The sequence below is a fragment of the Colobus angolensis genome, unplaced genomic scaffold (assembly GCF_000951035.1).
Source record: "Colobus angolensis palliatus isolate OR3802 unplaced genomic scaffold, Cang.pa_1.0 Scaffold144, whole genome shotgun sequence".
NCBI classification, from domain to species: Eukaryota; Metazoa; Chordata; class Mammalia; order Primates; family Cercopithecidae; genus Colobus; species Colobus angolensis.
In genome coordinates this window covers 1,725,652-1,739,722 of record NW_012114533.1, presented here as the reverse complement: position 1 = coordinate 1,739,722, position 14,071 = coordinate 1,725,652, and the positions used below count along the sequence as shown (strand labels likewise).

The 14,071-nt window shown below is 38.8% G+C and overlaps 1 protein-coding gene across 1 annotated transcript in view; it reads left to right on the top strand.

Annotated features, from left to right (window-relative positions):
• Window positions 1-14,071, top strand: part of BTRC (beta-transducin repeat containing E3 ubiquitin protein ligase) — a 215,670-nt gene that overhangs the window by 157,241 nt on the left and 44,358 nt on the right. Inside the window, exon 4 of the mRNA XM_011935582.1 lies at window positions 5,080-5,126. Within this exon, the coding sequence (XP_011790972.1) occupies window positions 5,080-5,126 (47 nt within the window). The remainder of the gene's footprint in view (window positions 1-5,079; window positions 5,127-14,071) is intronic.

Genomic DNA, 14,071 nt, shown 5'->3' with positions numbered 1-14,071 from the left:
TTAAAGTATAATAAAAAATAAAAAATAAATAAATAAAAGCCAAAAAAAAAAAAAGGAAAAACTGTTCAGTTTATATAACAACTGCATTTTGAAATCTGAACTTTACTAGTGTGAATCTGAGCAAGTTATTTTGATCACCTGTGCTGAAAAAACAGATGCTGCGTCTAAACTAAGCTTTTCCTGGATAAATTAAGAAAACCATTACCAAAGTATTCCAGAGAGAAATGTCTTTAGTCCCTTGATGTTCCCAGGGTTATTAAAGTTTTACCTGAAGATAACCAAGACTTCCAGAAATTACAAGTCATTTACTTCATTCACTGCAGCTAAGAGAGGCTTGTGCTACTGCCTCATAGGATTATTTCTTGCTGCATTTAACATGCATTAACAAGCATTTGAAAAGAGTTGAATTTCTTCTAGAAAGCTGAGTTGGCTTCTTGAGATCCTATCCAAAAAACTTTGTATTTTCCTAATCCCGGTTTTAGATAAAGCTTCTCAAAGGCTTTTTTCAGGAGCAAGTTTTACCAAGTTGTTGAGGCCTTTTTGTAGAACACAGAAATCGAAGGATTAGAGCACAAAGAGGAGCAGCGTAGTTTTTTCCTTCCTTATTTAAACCCGACTGTATTTTTCCCATGCACTTTTTAACTGTTTTACATGTGCCTCTGTGTTTTCCTCTGACATCTGATGTATTCCCTACTAATGTTAGAACTGAATTTTCTGATGGTAACTAAAGGGAAGAAGGTGTTGGGGGGAAGTTGGGCAGAAGACTCTCAGTTTCAACTTTCAGCATCACAGAAATTTTGTTCTGGTAATCTTAACATTATTTGACATCTAGGTGAACAACCTCCACCTGAGGAAGTTATACAGAAAGAACAACCAGATTCCAGACAATTAAACTTTATTACTCTGCTTGAAACATTAAGTAGTGGTTTAAAAAAATAGTTTTTCATCTCCTCTCCCTCTTGATGTTTATTGTGTGGGAGAGGATGTTTGTCCAACAAGCTTATTGCTCCTCTTAGAGCAGATGAGCTTGGTAATACTAGGTCCCTTTTGCATTTGGTTATATTCGTTCTCCCCCTTCCCACCTATTTCTTACTTCATCTCTCCTGTAGCCATCTCCCTCCATCTCTTCCCCAGCTCATCATCTCCCTAGACCCGCTTATCCCTCTTCCTTCATCCTTTTCCCATCTCTCACCCACCCCACTGCCTAGTCTCCACTGTCCATTCCCCAATCCTCACTTTTGTCATTCCTCTTGCTCTCCTACCATCTTCTCTAGCCCCAGTCCTTCCTCTCTTCCTTCCTTTCCTCCTTCTGCTTTCCCATTTTCCCCCTTTCTTTCTCTCCTCACTTCTCCCTCTCCCTTTGGCTCTCCTTCCTTTCTCCTCTTTCCTCCCCTCCGTTCTGCTCCCCTCATCACTATAACCTATAATTCTGTGTCCTCCAGGATCAGATCTTGAATTCTCTAACAGCAAAGATTAATTTTGCTTGCTCGGATCAATTTGATATTATGAACAAATAATTCTCTAGATGGCATAGATACACTCCCCCTCCCCCACATTCCATTCTTCAAATATTTGACTAATAAATTTAAAAAACTTTTTTTTTTCTTCTTGAGACGAAGTCTCACTCTGTCACCCAGGCTGGAGTGCAGTGGTACAATCTCAGCTCACTGCAACTTCTACCTCCCGTGTTCAAGCAATCCTCCTGCCTCAGCCTCCCAAGTAGCTGGGATTACAGGTGCTCACCACCACGTCGACTAATTTTTTTTTTTATTTCTATTTTTAGTAGAGACGAGGTTTCACCATGTTGGCCAGGCTGATCTGAAACTCCTGACCTTAAATGATCCACCTGCTTCAGCCTCCCAAAGTGCTGGGATTATAGGCATGAGCCACCATGCCTGGCACTTGACTAATAAATTTTTAAATAGAAAACAGAAAGATATATACCCCCCAAAATTTAAACATTGTTTCTTTGTTGATAGTTGAAATTATGGGAAATTTCCATGTTTTTTGTATTTCTGAATTTTTCATATTTACTAAAATGTGTCTACTATAAATGCTATTTTTTGAAAATGAATTAAACATTCTTTGTTTGACCTCCCCCCCATAGATCTGTATTTAATGAAAGTGAAAACAAAATGACTCAGATTTGATCCTTTTTGAAGATGAATTTGGTTTGGTATTTTGATGATCAATTTTCCGATTTTTTTTTTTTTTTTTTTTTGGAGACAGAGTCTTGCTCTGTCGGCCAGGCTGGAGTGCAGTGGCGCTATCTTGACTCACTGCAACTTCCGCCTTCCAGGGTCAAGCAATTCTCCTACCTCAGCCTCCTGTGTAGCTGGGACTACAGGTGCCGGCCACCACACACAGCTAATTTTTGTGTTTTTAGTAGGGACAGGGTTTCACCATGTTGGTCAAGCTGGTCTCGAACTCCTGACCTCAGGTGAGATCCACCCGCCTCAGCCTCCCAAAGTCCTGGGATTACAAGTGAGCCACCGCGCCCGGCTAGTTTTCCAAATTTTTTACCTTTCAAAATGGGTGGCACTTTGAACTGAAGCATGAAGCCATCAGCTTATTGGCACTATTGCAGCACATGGTGAATGTTAAATACAGTTGCACAAGTGAGGCTTCAACTCTAAGTCCTATGAGACCTTTCCTGCCTTTCTCTATCCTCCCCAAATTTAGTTCATTTTTTTTGTAATATTTCAATATTAGAGTGTTCAGTCTGATAGACTTGACAATTTTTATACAGATGTGTTTTCAGCTCTGTTATCAGTCTTGGGGGTGGGGAGGACAGGCATTGATGAGCAGCAGTTCTGTTGTTGTTATATACCTTGTGTATTGTCCTTGGTAGTGTTGGTTATAAAAAGTGTGACAGTCATGCTGTACCAAGCCAAGATGCCAACTCTGCCATAGTTAAATGTTAAAATTCCAAGCTCAGATTCAAAATTGACCAAAAGGAAATCTTTGCGCAGACTGTTTCAGTCTCAGTTGACTCACCCTAGGTATGGAAGGTGATGGCAAGGCTAGATGAAGTGCTCTAAACAACTGAAGTTTACTTATTTCCTAGCTATAGTGTACTCATTGTTTCACAAAGGGTTAAATGATGTAGTTAGTGAATGGCTTTCTAGCTGCAGGGGTTTTTGAAAAGAGATCTAGGAATTCTGAAGTTAATTGAATTCTTCAGGCATGGACTCACAGTCTCTGAAAAAATTTGAGTGAGCAAAATTCTTTTGCTTTGCTCCTAGATATAGTTCATACCATGTCTTAGGAATCCAGAATTATTTTTTGAAGAATTTTATGCCTATATATGCTGATTGAACATTTAATAAGATAACCATGACATTTTAAAAGATTTTATACAATGTATTTGTTCCTTTGCATTGCCCTTCTCCCTGTTTTTTCTTCTCCCACTTCCCCAAGTCTGTATCACTGGTGCTTTTTCCCCATTTTTTCCCATCTTGTGAGCAAAGTTTTAACAGTACGTAGAAAGTTAACTGCCTGGAGTCTTTTAAATATAAGTAACACGCAACCAGTAATAAGCTGTCGGTTGATTTTTTGCTGCCTGCAAAGAAACATAAACACAGCGCTCATTTCTGGCAGGTTTTTACTGTCAGAGTTTCTCCTATTATATTTATCTTACAATTTGCCAGGGGGTGAAGTTATTAAGTTTTAGCAGCAGCCATCGATCAAGTTCACAAGTTAACACGATAAAGGCTCTGTGCCGCTCCGATCCGGGGAAATGATGATCCTCACTCGGTAATTAACTAAATGAGAAAGTTAAATCTTACTTGAGAGCTGGGAGAGATGAAAGAGAGGTGTTTGTCAGTTTCTCAGTGGAAATTAGAAGCAGTTTTCTGCAATTCCCTAAGCTGCTGCTCTGTCATATTTTACATAAGCACTGGGAAAACATCTTGTAATTAGTGCTGTCATGGAAGATTTTTTTTTGCTGAAGGATGTTGGAATAATTCATTAGATTATCAAGAAAGGCTTGTGTCCTGAAATGATTAGCACAGTGAAATTTAAACCATTAACGATAACAAGTTTAGAGCTTGCTGCAGTGCAGGGGCACCCGGGGTATGTCTGTGCCTATTTCAATCATTTCTTATAATTAAACATTATGTCTTTTTTCCCCCCCACTACTAGGACCCATCCAAAAATCCTTTTAAGGTAGCACTATCTACATCAGTGGGTTTACCAGCCTTGTAGGTGTGTGTAGTTAGTAGTTATAATAATGCAGCAGTAAATTAAACTGCTGTGAGTTTCTTGGTTTAGAACAAAAGAACCTATCACCCTGGAAGCTATGAAGTTGCATGAGGGGGCCAATAAACAAACAAGATTCTCAGTTTTGAAACCTAAAAATGTTAAATGACTATCCTGTCCCTTTAACTATGTCAGAAATTAGAAAATAATGAAAAACTGCTTTGTTATGAATTTGATGAATTTTATATATGACTTTTCCTATAGTTAGTAAATAGAAAAAAAGATTGGCAAGTGTCCAATCATTAAATTATCGTATATACTGGGACAATGTCAGTTCATTTCCTACTGGGTTTTATTTAAAGGAATTGGAATGACTGCAAGCTTTTTCTTGTTGGTTATTAGAAATCATTCAGATTCATAATGTGAACTTTCCCTCTGCTGACAAATCTGCCCCTTCCTGTCTTCCATGTTCACTAATTAGATCTGACATGTTTATGAGTTCACCTAATATGTAATCATATTTAGTAGAGGCTGTTAAAATATTAATACAGTAATCCCACTGAGAAATACGGTGTTTACTTCTGTTGAAATGTGTGCCCCATTCTATATGTACCATTTTCTTTTCATTTGCACTCCCGCTTCCCACCCTACTCCAGGAAAAGGAATGGACTACTACTTTGATCTCTGAGAATTATAAAGTTTAAGAACTAAAAGTAAAATGTTAAAAGTTATCCCACTTTTGAGTATTCATTTCCTTTTTTCTGCATGTTCAATTTGTGACTAAATTTCTTTCAATTTATCTTGAAATCCGCTTGTAAAAGAATGCTCAGGTGCCAGTGGGCTCTATCCCTTCTGGGTTCCTTTTCTTTTCCATTCTAGCTCTTGAGAAATGTAGGTCTCCCTGCTATCACCATCTTCATCACTAGGTGTGCTTATCTCTTTCCATTCTAATAAAAATGTAGGCAATCCTATTTTCTCTCAGTTCTACCATGACAATGGCAATGTGGACTTTTTTTTTTTTTTTTTTTTTTGAGACAAGGTCTGTCTCTGTTGTTCAGGCTGAAGTGCAGTAGCATGACCACCGCTCACTGCAGGCTCAACCTCCCAGGCTCAAGTAATTCTCCCACCTCAGCCTCCCAAGTAACAGAGACTATAGGCATGCACCACCACACAAAGCTAATTTTTTTTTTTTTTTTGGTAGAGATGGAGTCTCACTATGTTGCCAAAGCTGGTCTCAAACTCCTGGGTTCAAGCAGTCCTTCTGCCCTGGCGTCCCAAAGTTCTGGGATTACAGGCATGAGCCACCATGCCTGACTGACTTTTTTTTTTTTTTAAATGCTTTTGGCCAGGTGCGATGGCTCATGCCTGAATCCTAGCACTTTGGGAGGCCGAGGTGGGAGGATCACAAGGTCAGGAGTTTGGGACCAACCTGGCCAACATGGTGAAACCCTGCCTCTACTAAAACCACAAAAATTAGCTGTGCGTGGTGCACGTCTGTAATCCCAGCTACTTGGGAGTCTGAGGCATGAGAATCGCTTGTATCTGGGAGGCGGAGGTTGCAGTGAGCCGAGATTGCACCATTGCACTCCAGTGCTAGGTGAAAGACAAGACTCTATCTAAAAAAAAAAAAAAAAGAGATGCTTTTACAAAGAAATCAAAGGAAAATAATCGGAAAAAGATCTTTAAAGTCATTGTTTTTAGATGTTTATTTAACTGAAGCCTGACAACAGCCTCTAGAGAGTATAACGTAGACTTTAAAAATCTCTTCCCTTCTCCCTCAAAATCCTTGTAAGTTTTGCCTTGTTTCTCCTGGCCACAGGAGCAAGAACACTATTCTATCCCCATCCAGATTAATGTACCAGACTGAATATCTAAAGGGTCAGCCTTCATGAGGTAGTAAAGTATTATAATAAAATAAATGTATATTATAACTCAGACTTATAATTCTCAACAGGGCGTTTCTCTTTCTCCATCCTCTGTCGTGAGAGTTAAAATACCTTTCTTTTAAACATTTCCTAATCTGCCTGTTCTAGTCCTGCCATAGTCACATTTTGCCTGGATTATTTTGTCATCCTTCTAATTGATCTTTCTTCCTCTGCTTTTGCAACTTGCTCTTATTATCCCCTCTTGACCTTTCCAGCCCCTGTCCATTCGCTGTGTGGCAGCTAGTATAAATATTTGTAAGGCACAAATCAGACGATGCCATATGTGACTATTTCAAAACCTACAGGGGTTCTCCTTTACACTTCAAATGAAATCTAAACTCTGTAGGATGGCGTAGAAGACCTTATATTATCTTACCTCCAGCCACCTTAATTCCCGCCATTTTTCCTTAATTCCCACCATTTTCGTATTCATTCTGTCCAACCACACTGGCCTTCTGTCTTTCACCTGAACATACCATTGCACTAGCTCTTCCTTCTATACAGAAGGATCTTCCCCAAGATCTTCACAAGACTGATGTGTCGTTCAAATCTCAGCTCAGGTGTCACCTCCTTTAGAGGCATTTCTTGACCACTCCAATTAAAGTAGGCTGCACTCTTTACTTCTTTTCTTTTTCTTTTTTTTTTTGGAGAGATGATCTCACTCTGTTGCCCAGTCATTCAAGCAGTTCTCATGCCTCAGCCTCCCAAGTAGCTGGGACCACATGTGCACACCACCATGCCTAGCTAAATTTTGTATTTGGGTTTTTTGTTTCGTTTTGTTTTTTTTCACTCTGTTGCCCAGACTGGAGTGCAGTGGGCAATCTCAGCTCACTGTAACCTCTGCCTCCCAGGTTCAAGCAAGGGTTCACACACCATCAAGCCCTGCTAATTTTTATATTTTTAATAGAGACAGGATTTTGCTATGTATGCCTGGCCAGGCTGGCCTTGAACTCCTGACCTCAAGTGATCCACCCACCTTGGCCTCCCAAAGTGCTGGGATTACAGGCATGAGCCACCATGCCGGCTGTATTTTTAATAGACACGAAGTTGCACTATGTTGGCTAGGCTGGTCTCGAACTCCTGGCCTCAAGTGATCTGTCCGCCCCAGCCTCCCAAAGTGCTGGGATTGCAGGCATGAGCCACCATGCCTGGCCCTTTACTCCTTATTTTATCTTTCTTTGTTTTCTTCACAATCCTTACTAGTCTGAAATTAACATATTTATGTATGTTTTTTCTCCACTCCTCCTCAGAGAAGGCAAAGACACTTTGTATGCCTATTCACAGCAGTTTCCCTATTACCTGGTAAAGTGCCCAGGATAGAATAGTCACTCAATAAACTGTTGTTGGTTGATTGAAACCACTGAAGTTCCAGCTTTAGTCAAAATTCTTGTCCCGCCCCTCCTAGGCTGCAGCCTTATCCCCTGCAAAACCCTTGCCTATTTTATTCTTAAATTAATTCAGCATTTAATCATTATATCCCCTTTCCCCCCCATAGTTCTCAGAGCCTTTCCTTAAAACCTTTCTCGAAGCCAAATAGAATCCTTAGATATCTTTTATCATTTGCATCTTTCTTGTCATAAATGTTTTCTTCATCTAGTCGTTGCAACCCCAGTTCTAAAGAGTGTCCTATGTCTGGAACGTCTTTCTCTACTTACTACACCCTTCCTTTTGGTTAAAGCAGGTTTTGCATGCAAACTAGAAATACTTGTCATTTCACCATGAAGTTCAGTCAGTCCACTGTGTATTTCCCAACCTATACATAATACACTTAGTAAAGTCAGCGTACTTAGTATTACAGTGATAGTTGATGGTCAAGCCAGTTGGTGTCTGTAAGTGTCTATTTTTCCCTCCTGGCCCAGGCTGCAGCTTCAGAGAAATTCATGGTAATTTTGAAAGTGGTACATGAAATATATTTTCGGAGATGAAACTAGCCCCTAGGCTTTGAGAACTAAGCTGAAGGACAGTTCTAGAAATACTTAACTCCTTTCATTTTGTGTGCTTGTCACCTGACAGCTTCTTTCTTTCTTGTGGCGACAACTGTTCACTGTAAACAGAAAAGAAGAGGGAGATGTGCAGGGGGGGCAGAAACTTAGTGTTACCATTAAGCTGAGGCTGTTTGTCAGCTTTCCAAGACACTTGAACAGTAGTGGTTGAGTCATTAGGCTTTTGTTGGGAAAGCCAAATCAATTCTACTGCAACCAGTAACCATTATATCTCCCATATCCTCTAATATACAACCTTTTGATTTTTTAATAATTGAACTTTTTCACTGTGTCCTTGTAGATTTTCAGAAGTTCTCAAATTGGAATTTTGCTATATTTACTTTAGATAATTGTAGAAAAATCTGTATTGGAGAATGGTAGAAGAAAGGGGCTTGACAACAAAGACCTTTATCTTTAGATTTCTCTACAAACGTAACACCTTAGTTACAAATAAAATTCATCTTACAGTGGATTTATCCATAGGAATACTCTACCCTTAGAAGTTTTTTAAAAATAACTTTATTAAAATATAATTTACGTACAATAAAATACACCCATTTTAAGTATATAGTTCAATGAATTTTGGCAACTTGTGTGCCAATCAAGTTAGAGAACATTTTCATTGTCCCAAAAAATCCCTTGTATCCTTCCCCAGTTAGTCCCATCTCTACATCCAGCCTCAAGCAACAACTGATCTGTTTTTCTAACAATTAGAGTTACTGTTCCTAGAGTTTCATACAAGTAGAATCATAATGGACTCATTTGTACCTGGCTTCTTTGATTCAGCATGTTTTTGAAATTCATCTTTATCATTTTGTGTGTCTGTAGTTTATTCTTTTTATTGCTGAGTACTATTCCATTCTAAAGCAACATCACAGTTTGTTTACCAGTTCATCTCTTGATGGACATTTGGATTATTACCATTTTGGGTTTTTATTAATACAGAAGCAAAAAACATTAATGTACCTGTCTTTGTGTTGAACTATGTTTCATTTTAAGGAGGTAAATACCTAAAGTGGAATTTCTGGGTTGTTTAGTAAGTGTATGTTTAAACTTTACAAAAACTGTCAACTTGTTTTCCAAAGTGATTGTACCATTAAACATGACTGCCAACAATGTATGAGAGACCCAGTTGTTCCTCATTCTTGTCCGCACTTAGTATTGTCAGTCTTTTAAGTTTTAGCCATTCTAGTAAGTGTGTCGTAATTTCTTGATATTTTAATTTGCATTTCCCTAATGAGTAATGATGTTGAACATCTTTTCATATGCTTATTGGCATCTGTGGATCTTTTTTTGTGAAGTATCTGTTCAAATCTTTTGCCTATTTAAAAAAACAGAGTTTTTAAAATTATTATTATTGAGTTTTAAGAGTTCTTTATAGATCTGGATACCAGTTCTTTGTGAAATAAATTTATTGCAAATGTTTTCTCCCAGTTTGTGATTTGTCATTTTTATTAACTGTTTCTTTTGGAAATCATGTTTTGAACATTGCCACATGCCAATTTACTGACTTTTTTTTCCCTTTTATAATGTTTGCCTATTCCAAGAACATCAGGGTTTTCTCCTGTGTTGTCTTTTAGAAGTTTTATAGTTTTAGCTCATATATATAAATCCAGAATTAAGTTAATTTTCATATATGGTATGAAGTTAGGAACAAACTTCATTTCCTCTATGGATATCCAATTGTTGAAAAGAATCCTTTCCCTATTTTTTTATTATTATTTTTATGTTTTTGAGAAGGCTCTGTCACTCAATCTAGAGTGGAGTGGCATGATCTAGGCTCACTACAACCTTTTTAGTAGAGACGGGGGTTTCACCATGTTGGCCAGGCTGGTCTCGATTTCCTGACCTCAGGTGATCTGCCTGCCTCAGCCTCCCAAAGTGCTGGGATTACAGGCGTGAGCCACCGTGCCTGGCCTCCCCATTGAATTATCTTGGCATCTTTCTTGAAAGTCAGTTGGCTGTATGTATTTCTGGACTCACTATTCCGTTCCATCAATCTACACTTTTGTCCTTACACCAAAGCCACACTCTCTTGATTACTATTATATATCTTGAAATTCACTAGTCTGAGTCTTCCATCTTTTTTCAAAGGGTTTTGTTTGTTTTTTGTTTTGTTTCATTTTGTTTTGTTTTGTTTGAGACAGTTTTACTCTGTTGCGCAGGCTGGAGTGCAGTGGCATGATCTTGACTCACTGCAGCCTCTGCCTCCCGGGTTCAAGCAATGCTCCTGCCTCAGTCTCCAGCGTAGCTGGGATTACAGGCATGCACCACCACACCCAGCTAATTTTTCTGTTTTTAGTAGAGACAGGGTTTCACCCTGTCAGCCAGGCTGGTCTCAAGCCGCTGACTTTAAGTGATCCACTCACCTCGGCCTCCCAAAGTACTGGGGTACAGGTGTGAGCCACCACACCCAACCTTTTTTTATATATTCAGGAATATTTTGGTTAAGTTTAGGTCCTTTGCTTTTCCTTACAAATTTTAGAATCAGCGAGTTAATTTGCCTGCTGAGACTTTCATATTGCACTAACTCTATAGGTTGTGATTTGGAAAGAATAAACATCTTAATAGATCCAATTTCTGAATATAGTGTATCTCTCCATTTATTTAAGTAAGTCTTTTTAAGATTTCCCTCAGTGATGTTTTATAGTTTTCAGTTTATAAGTATTACACAAATTTTATCAATTTTTTTTTTTTTTTTTTTTTTTGAGATGGAGTCTAGCTCTGCCTCCCAGGCTGGAGTGCCGTGGCATGATCTCAGCTCACTGCAACCTCCACCTCCCGGGTTCAAGTGATTCTCCTGCCTCAGCCTCCTGAGTAGTTAGGACTACATGTACCACCATGCCCGGCTAATTTTTTGTACTTTTAGTAGAGATGGGGTTTCAGTTTGTTAGCCAGGATGGTCTTGATCTCCTAACCTTGTGATCCGCCCACCTCTGCCTCCCAAAGTGCTTGGATTACAGGCATGAGCCACCGCGCCCAGCCCTAAATTTTATATTTATTTCTGAGAATTTTATGTTTTTATGGTACTACAAATTGTATAGGTGGATGTTTTCAAAAAAAGCATTCTTTTTTAATAAGTGTAGGAGTCACTCTCAGGGTGACTAGTGACCTGAAAAGGGACACAAAGGGGGCTAGTGAGTCTCGTGATGTTTCTTGATCTGGGTTTTGGTTATGTGGGTATGTTTACCTTGTGAAAATTAGTTGAGTACGCTTAAGATTAAACATTTTTATGTATACTTTAATGAAAATTAAAATAGAAAAAATATATAGTGAAAAAGAAGAATATACTTTCAAAAAGAGAGGGAAAGCTCAGCTCCAACAGTGTTATAAGCTCATTAAGAGTGTTGATTGGCGGAACACTTGACTGTATGCTAGGTGGTGTGCTAAGCATGCTTTTCATGAGGGTTTTTTTTTTATTTGTTCCTTACGAAAACCCAATGAAATAGAACCTATTATTATCCCCATTTTGTAGATGAGAGAATTAGACTCAGAAAGATCAAGTTATTTGTTCCATGTCACACAGCTGCTAAATTGAGGAGCTAGAATTTGAAACCAGGTCTTTTTACTCCAGGGCCAAAGCTTTTAAAACAGTACAGTATGGGGTAGCGGTTGAGAGTAACCCATTTGATAGTGGATCTCAGGTATGTGTCTTTCTGCCTCATCAAAAAATACTCGTTTTAAGGGGTGGTGACTAAAATGTATACCAGCTAGAATAGCCCAGAACACTTGATAAATATGTGAAATCTCAGTTTATACTTTATGTCTAATAACCAAATGTTTGATTCCCACTTATGATTTGATCGTTGAAAGTATCACAAAGTCTTGACTTCTGCAGTAGGATGCCCAAACTTTTTAAATCCTTAGGCAGTTTTATCTAACAGTCTGATAGCCACTGATCAAAACGTGACTCCTCATGATTATAGCAATATCTCATTTATTTAATGTGTAAGTGGAATAATTTCAGTAAATTGCTGATTGTTCTTCTGTGTTACTGGCATTCTGGTCTTTATCCAGAAAACTACTCCAGTAGCACCTGACTCATGTCCATTTCCACCTTTTAAAAGACAAAGGGTGCATTTTAAAAGGCAAATATATTTAAAAAAAAAAAAAAGATAGAGTTTTGGAGGTTTTCATTGTTGGGATTAGAAGTGGCATTTGGTCAAGCTTATAAGCTTGCCTGTGTGTTATTTCTCTAAATCTTCGCATTTCATGAGTTTTCATTTCTGAGATACAAACAAATACCCTACACAAAAAGCAGCCCTAAAGTCCCCCAAGGCCTGTGTCCAACAAGCTTCTTAGTAATCATTTTTAGTCTGTATCATAGGCAACAGTGGCATTTATGCTAGAAAACATCCACCTCAACACACCAGGATTACAGGTGTCAGCTCCTTCTGTGTATATAAAATGACCTAATGCCATTCTTGAAAATATGCTTTCAGCTATGTATCTTTACTTTGTAAAAAGGCCTGTGTTTAGGATTTAACATCTAGAAAATAAGCCTCAAGAGTTCGGGCTGCAGTGAGCTATGGTCACACCACTGCACTCTAGCCTGAATGACAGAGCAAGACCCTGTTTCTAAAAATAAAAGTAAATAAATAAAATAAGGCAAGCTTGAGCCTTGAAATGAATTATCTAAATTTGGCACAGTTTTATAGCATGTTCCACGTTGAGTATGTCTAAGGAGGGATGAACTCTATGGTAACATGGGTCTTCCTGCCACATTTGGGTTGCCTTAAGTAAATATGCCAAAGATCCATCCATCAAATTACTTTGAAAAGTACCCAGTTGTACCCATTTGTGATTATCCTTTAAAGAAAATCCTACTTTCTTCAGAGTAGCAAAAGTTTCTGTTGATTTCTAAATCTTTTCCCAGTGTCCCTCAGCCTCATACTTGGGTATGATTTTGTCTCCTCCTTTTTTTTCCTACTCATATCCAGTCGATCAGCAAATTCAGTAGGATCCGTCTTCACAATTATACACTGAATCCCAATTATTTCTCACCACCTCTGTAGCTACCACTGTAGTCCAAGAGATTGTTCTCTCTTCCATGGACTGTTGAAGTAATGTCTTAATTTACCTACCTCCTCCTATTTTGTGTGTCCCATATAGTTTTAAAGGACCACATAGCAATGGTCTTTTTAAACGGTGTCAGATTGTGTTGCTATTATGTTTCTGAGTGTTTGCCCATGTGGCGCCTCTGTATGGCTTCTCATCCTCAATACCTGTCTCTCTCTCACAGTAGCCTGAGTTTCTCACATGGTAGCTCAATGCTCTAAGGAGTAAGCAGAAGTTGCCTGGGCTTGGAAGTCCCAGAATGGAATGCAACTTCCTCCCCCATTCTCTTAGTCAAAGCCCGGATTCACAGGATAGGACATAATCTCCACCTTTTGATGGGAGGAGTAGCATTCATGTAGAGGGAGGACTGGAGTTGCTGGGGCCAATCTGTGGAGATTAGCTACCACCACTGGAATGACCAGGATTATTTGACCCAGGCTACTTCTCCAACCTTAACTTTTCCTTGCTCACTCTATTCCAGCCACATCAGACCCTCTTGTTCCTTGAACATGCCAGGCCAACTGCCACCTGGGACCTAAGGTCTCAAAATTCCCATTGCCTAGACCATTCTTCCTTGCTGTCTAGTCCTCATTTCCTTCATGTCTGAGTTAAAATGTCACCTTTTTTCAGGAAACTATCTCTAACCACTTAGACTTAAATAATCATATTAGTTTTTTGTTAATTGCTGCCTAATAAATCACCACAAACTTAGCAAGTTAAAACAACACCTATTTATTAGTTCTGTGTATAGTTCTGAGGGTCAGAAGTGTGCCACATAGTTCCTGGGTTCTCTGCTCAGAGTATCTCAGGGCTTAAATCAGTCAAGGTGTTGGGCTGGACTGAATTCTCATCTGGAAGCTCTGAGGGAAAATCCTCTTCTCAGCTCTTTTTTTTTTTTTTTTTTTT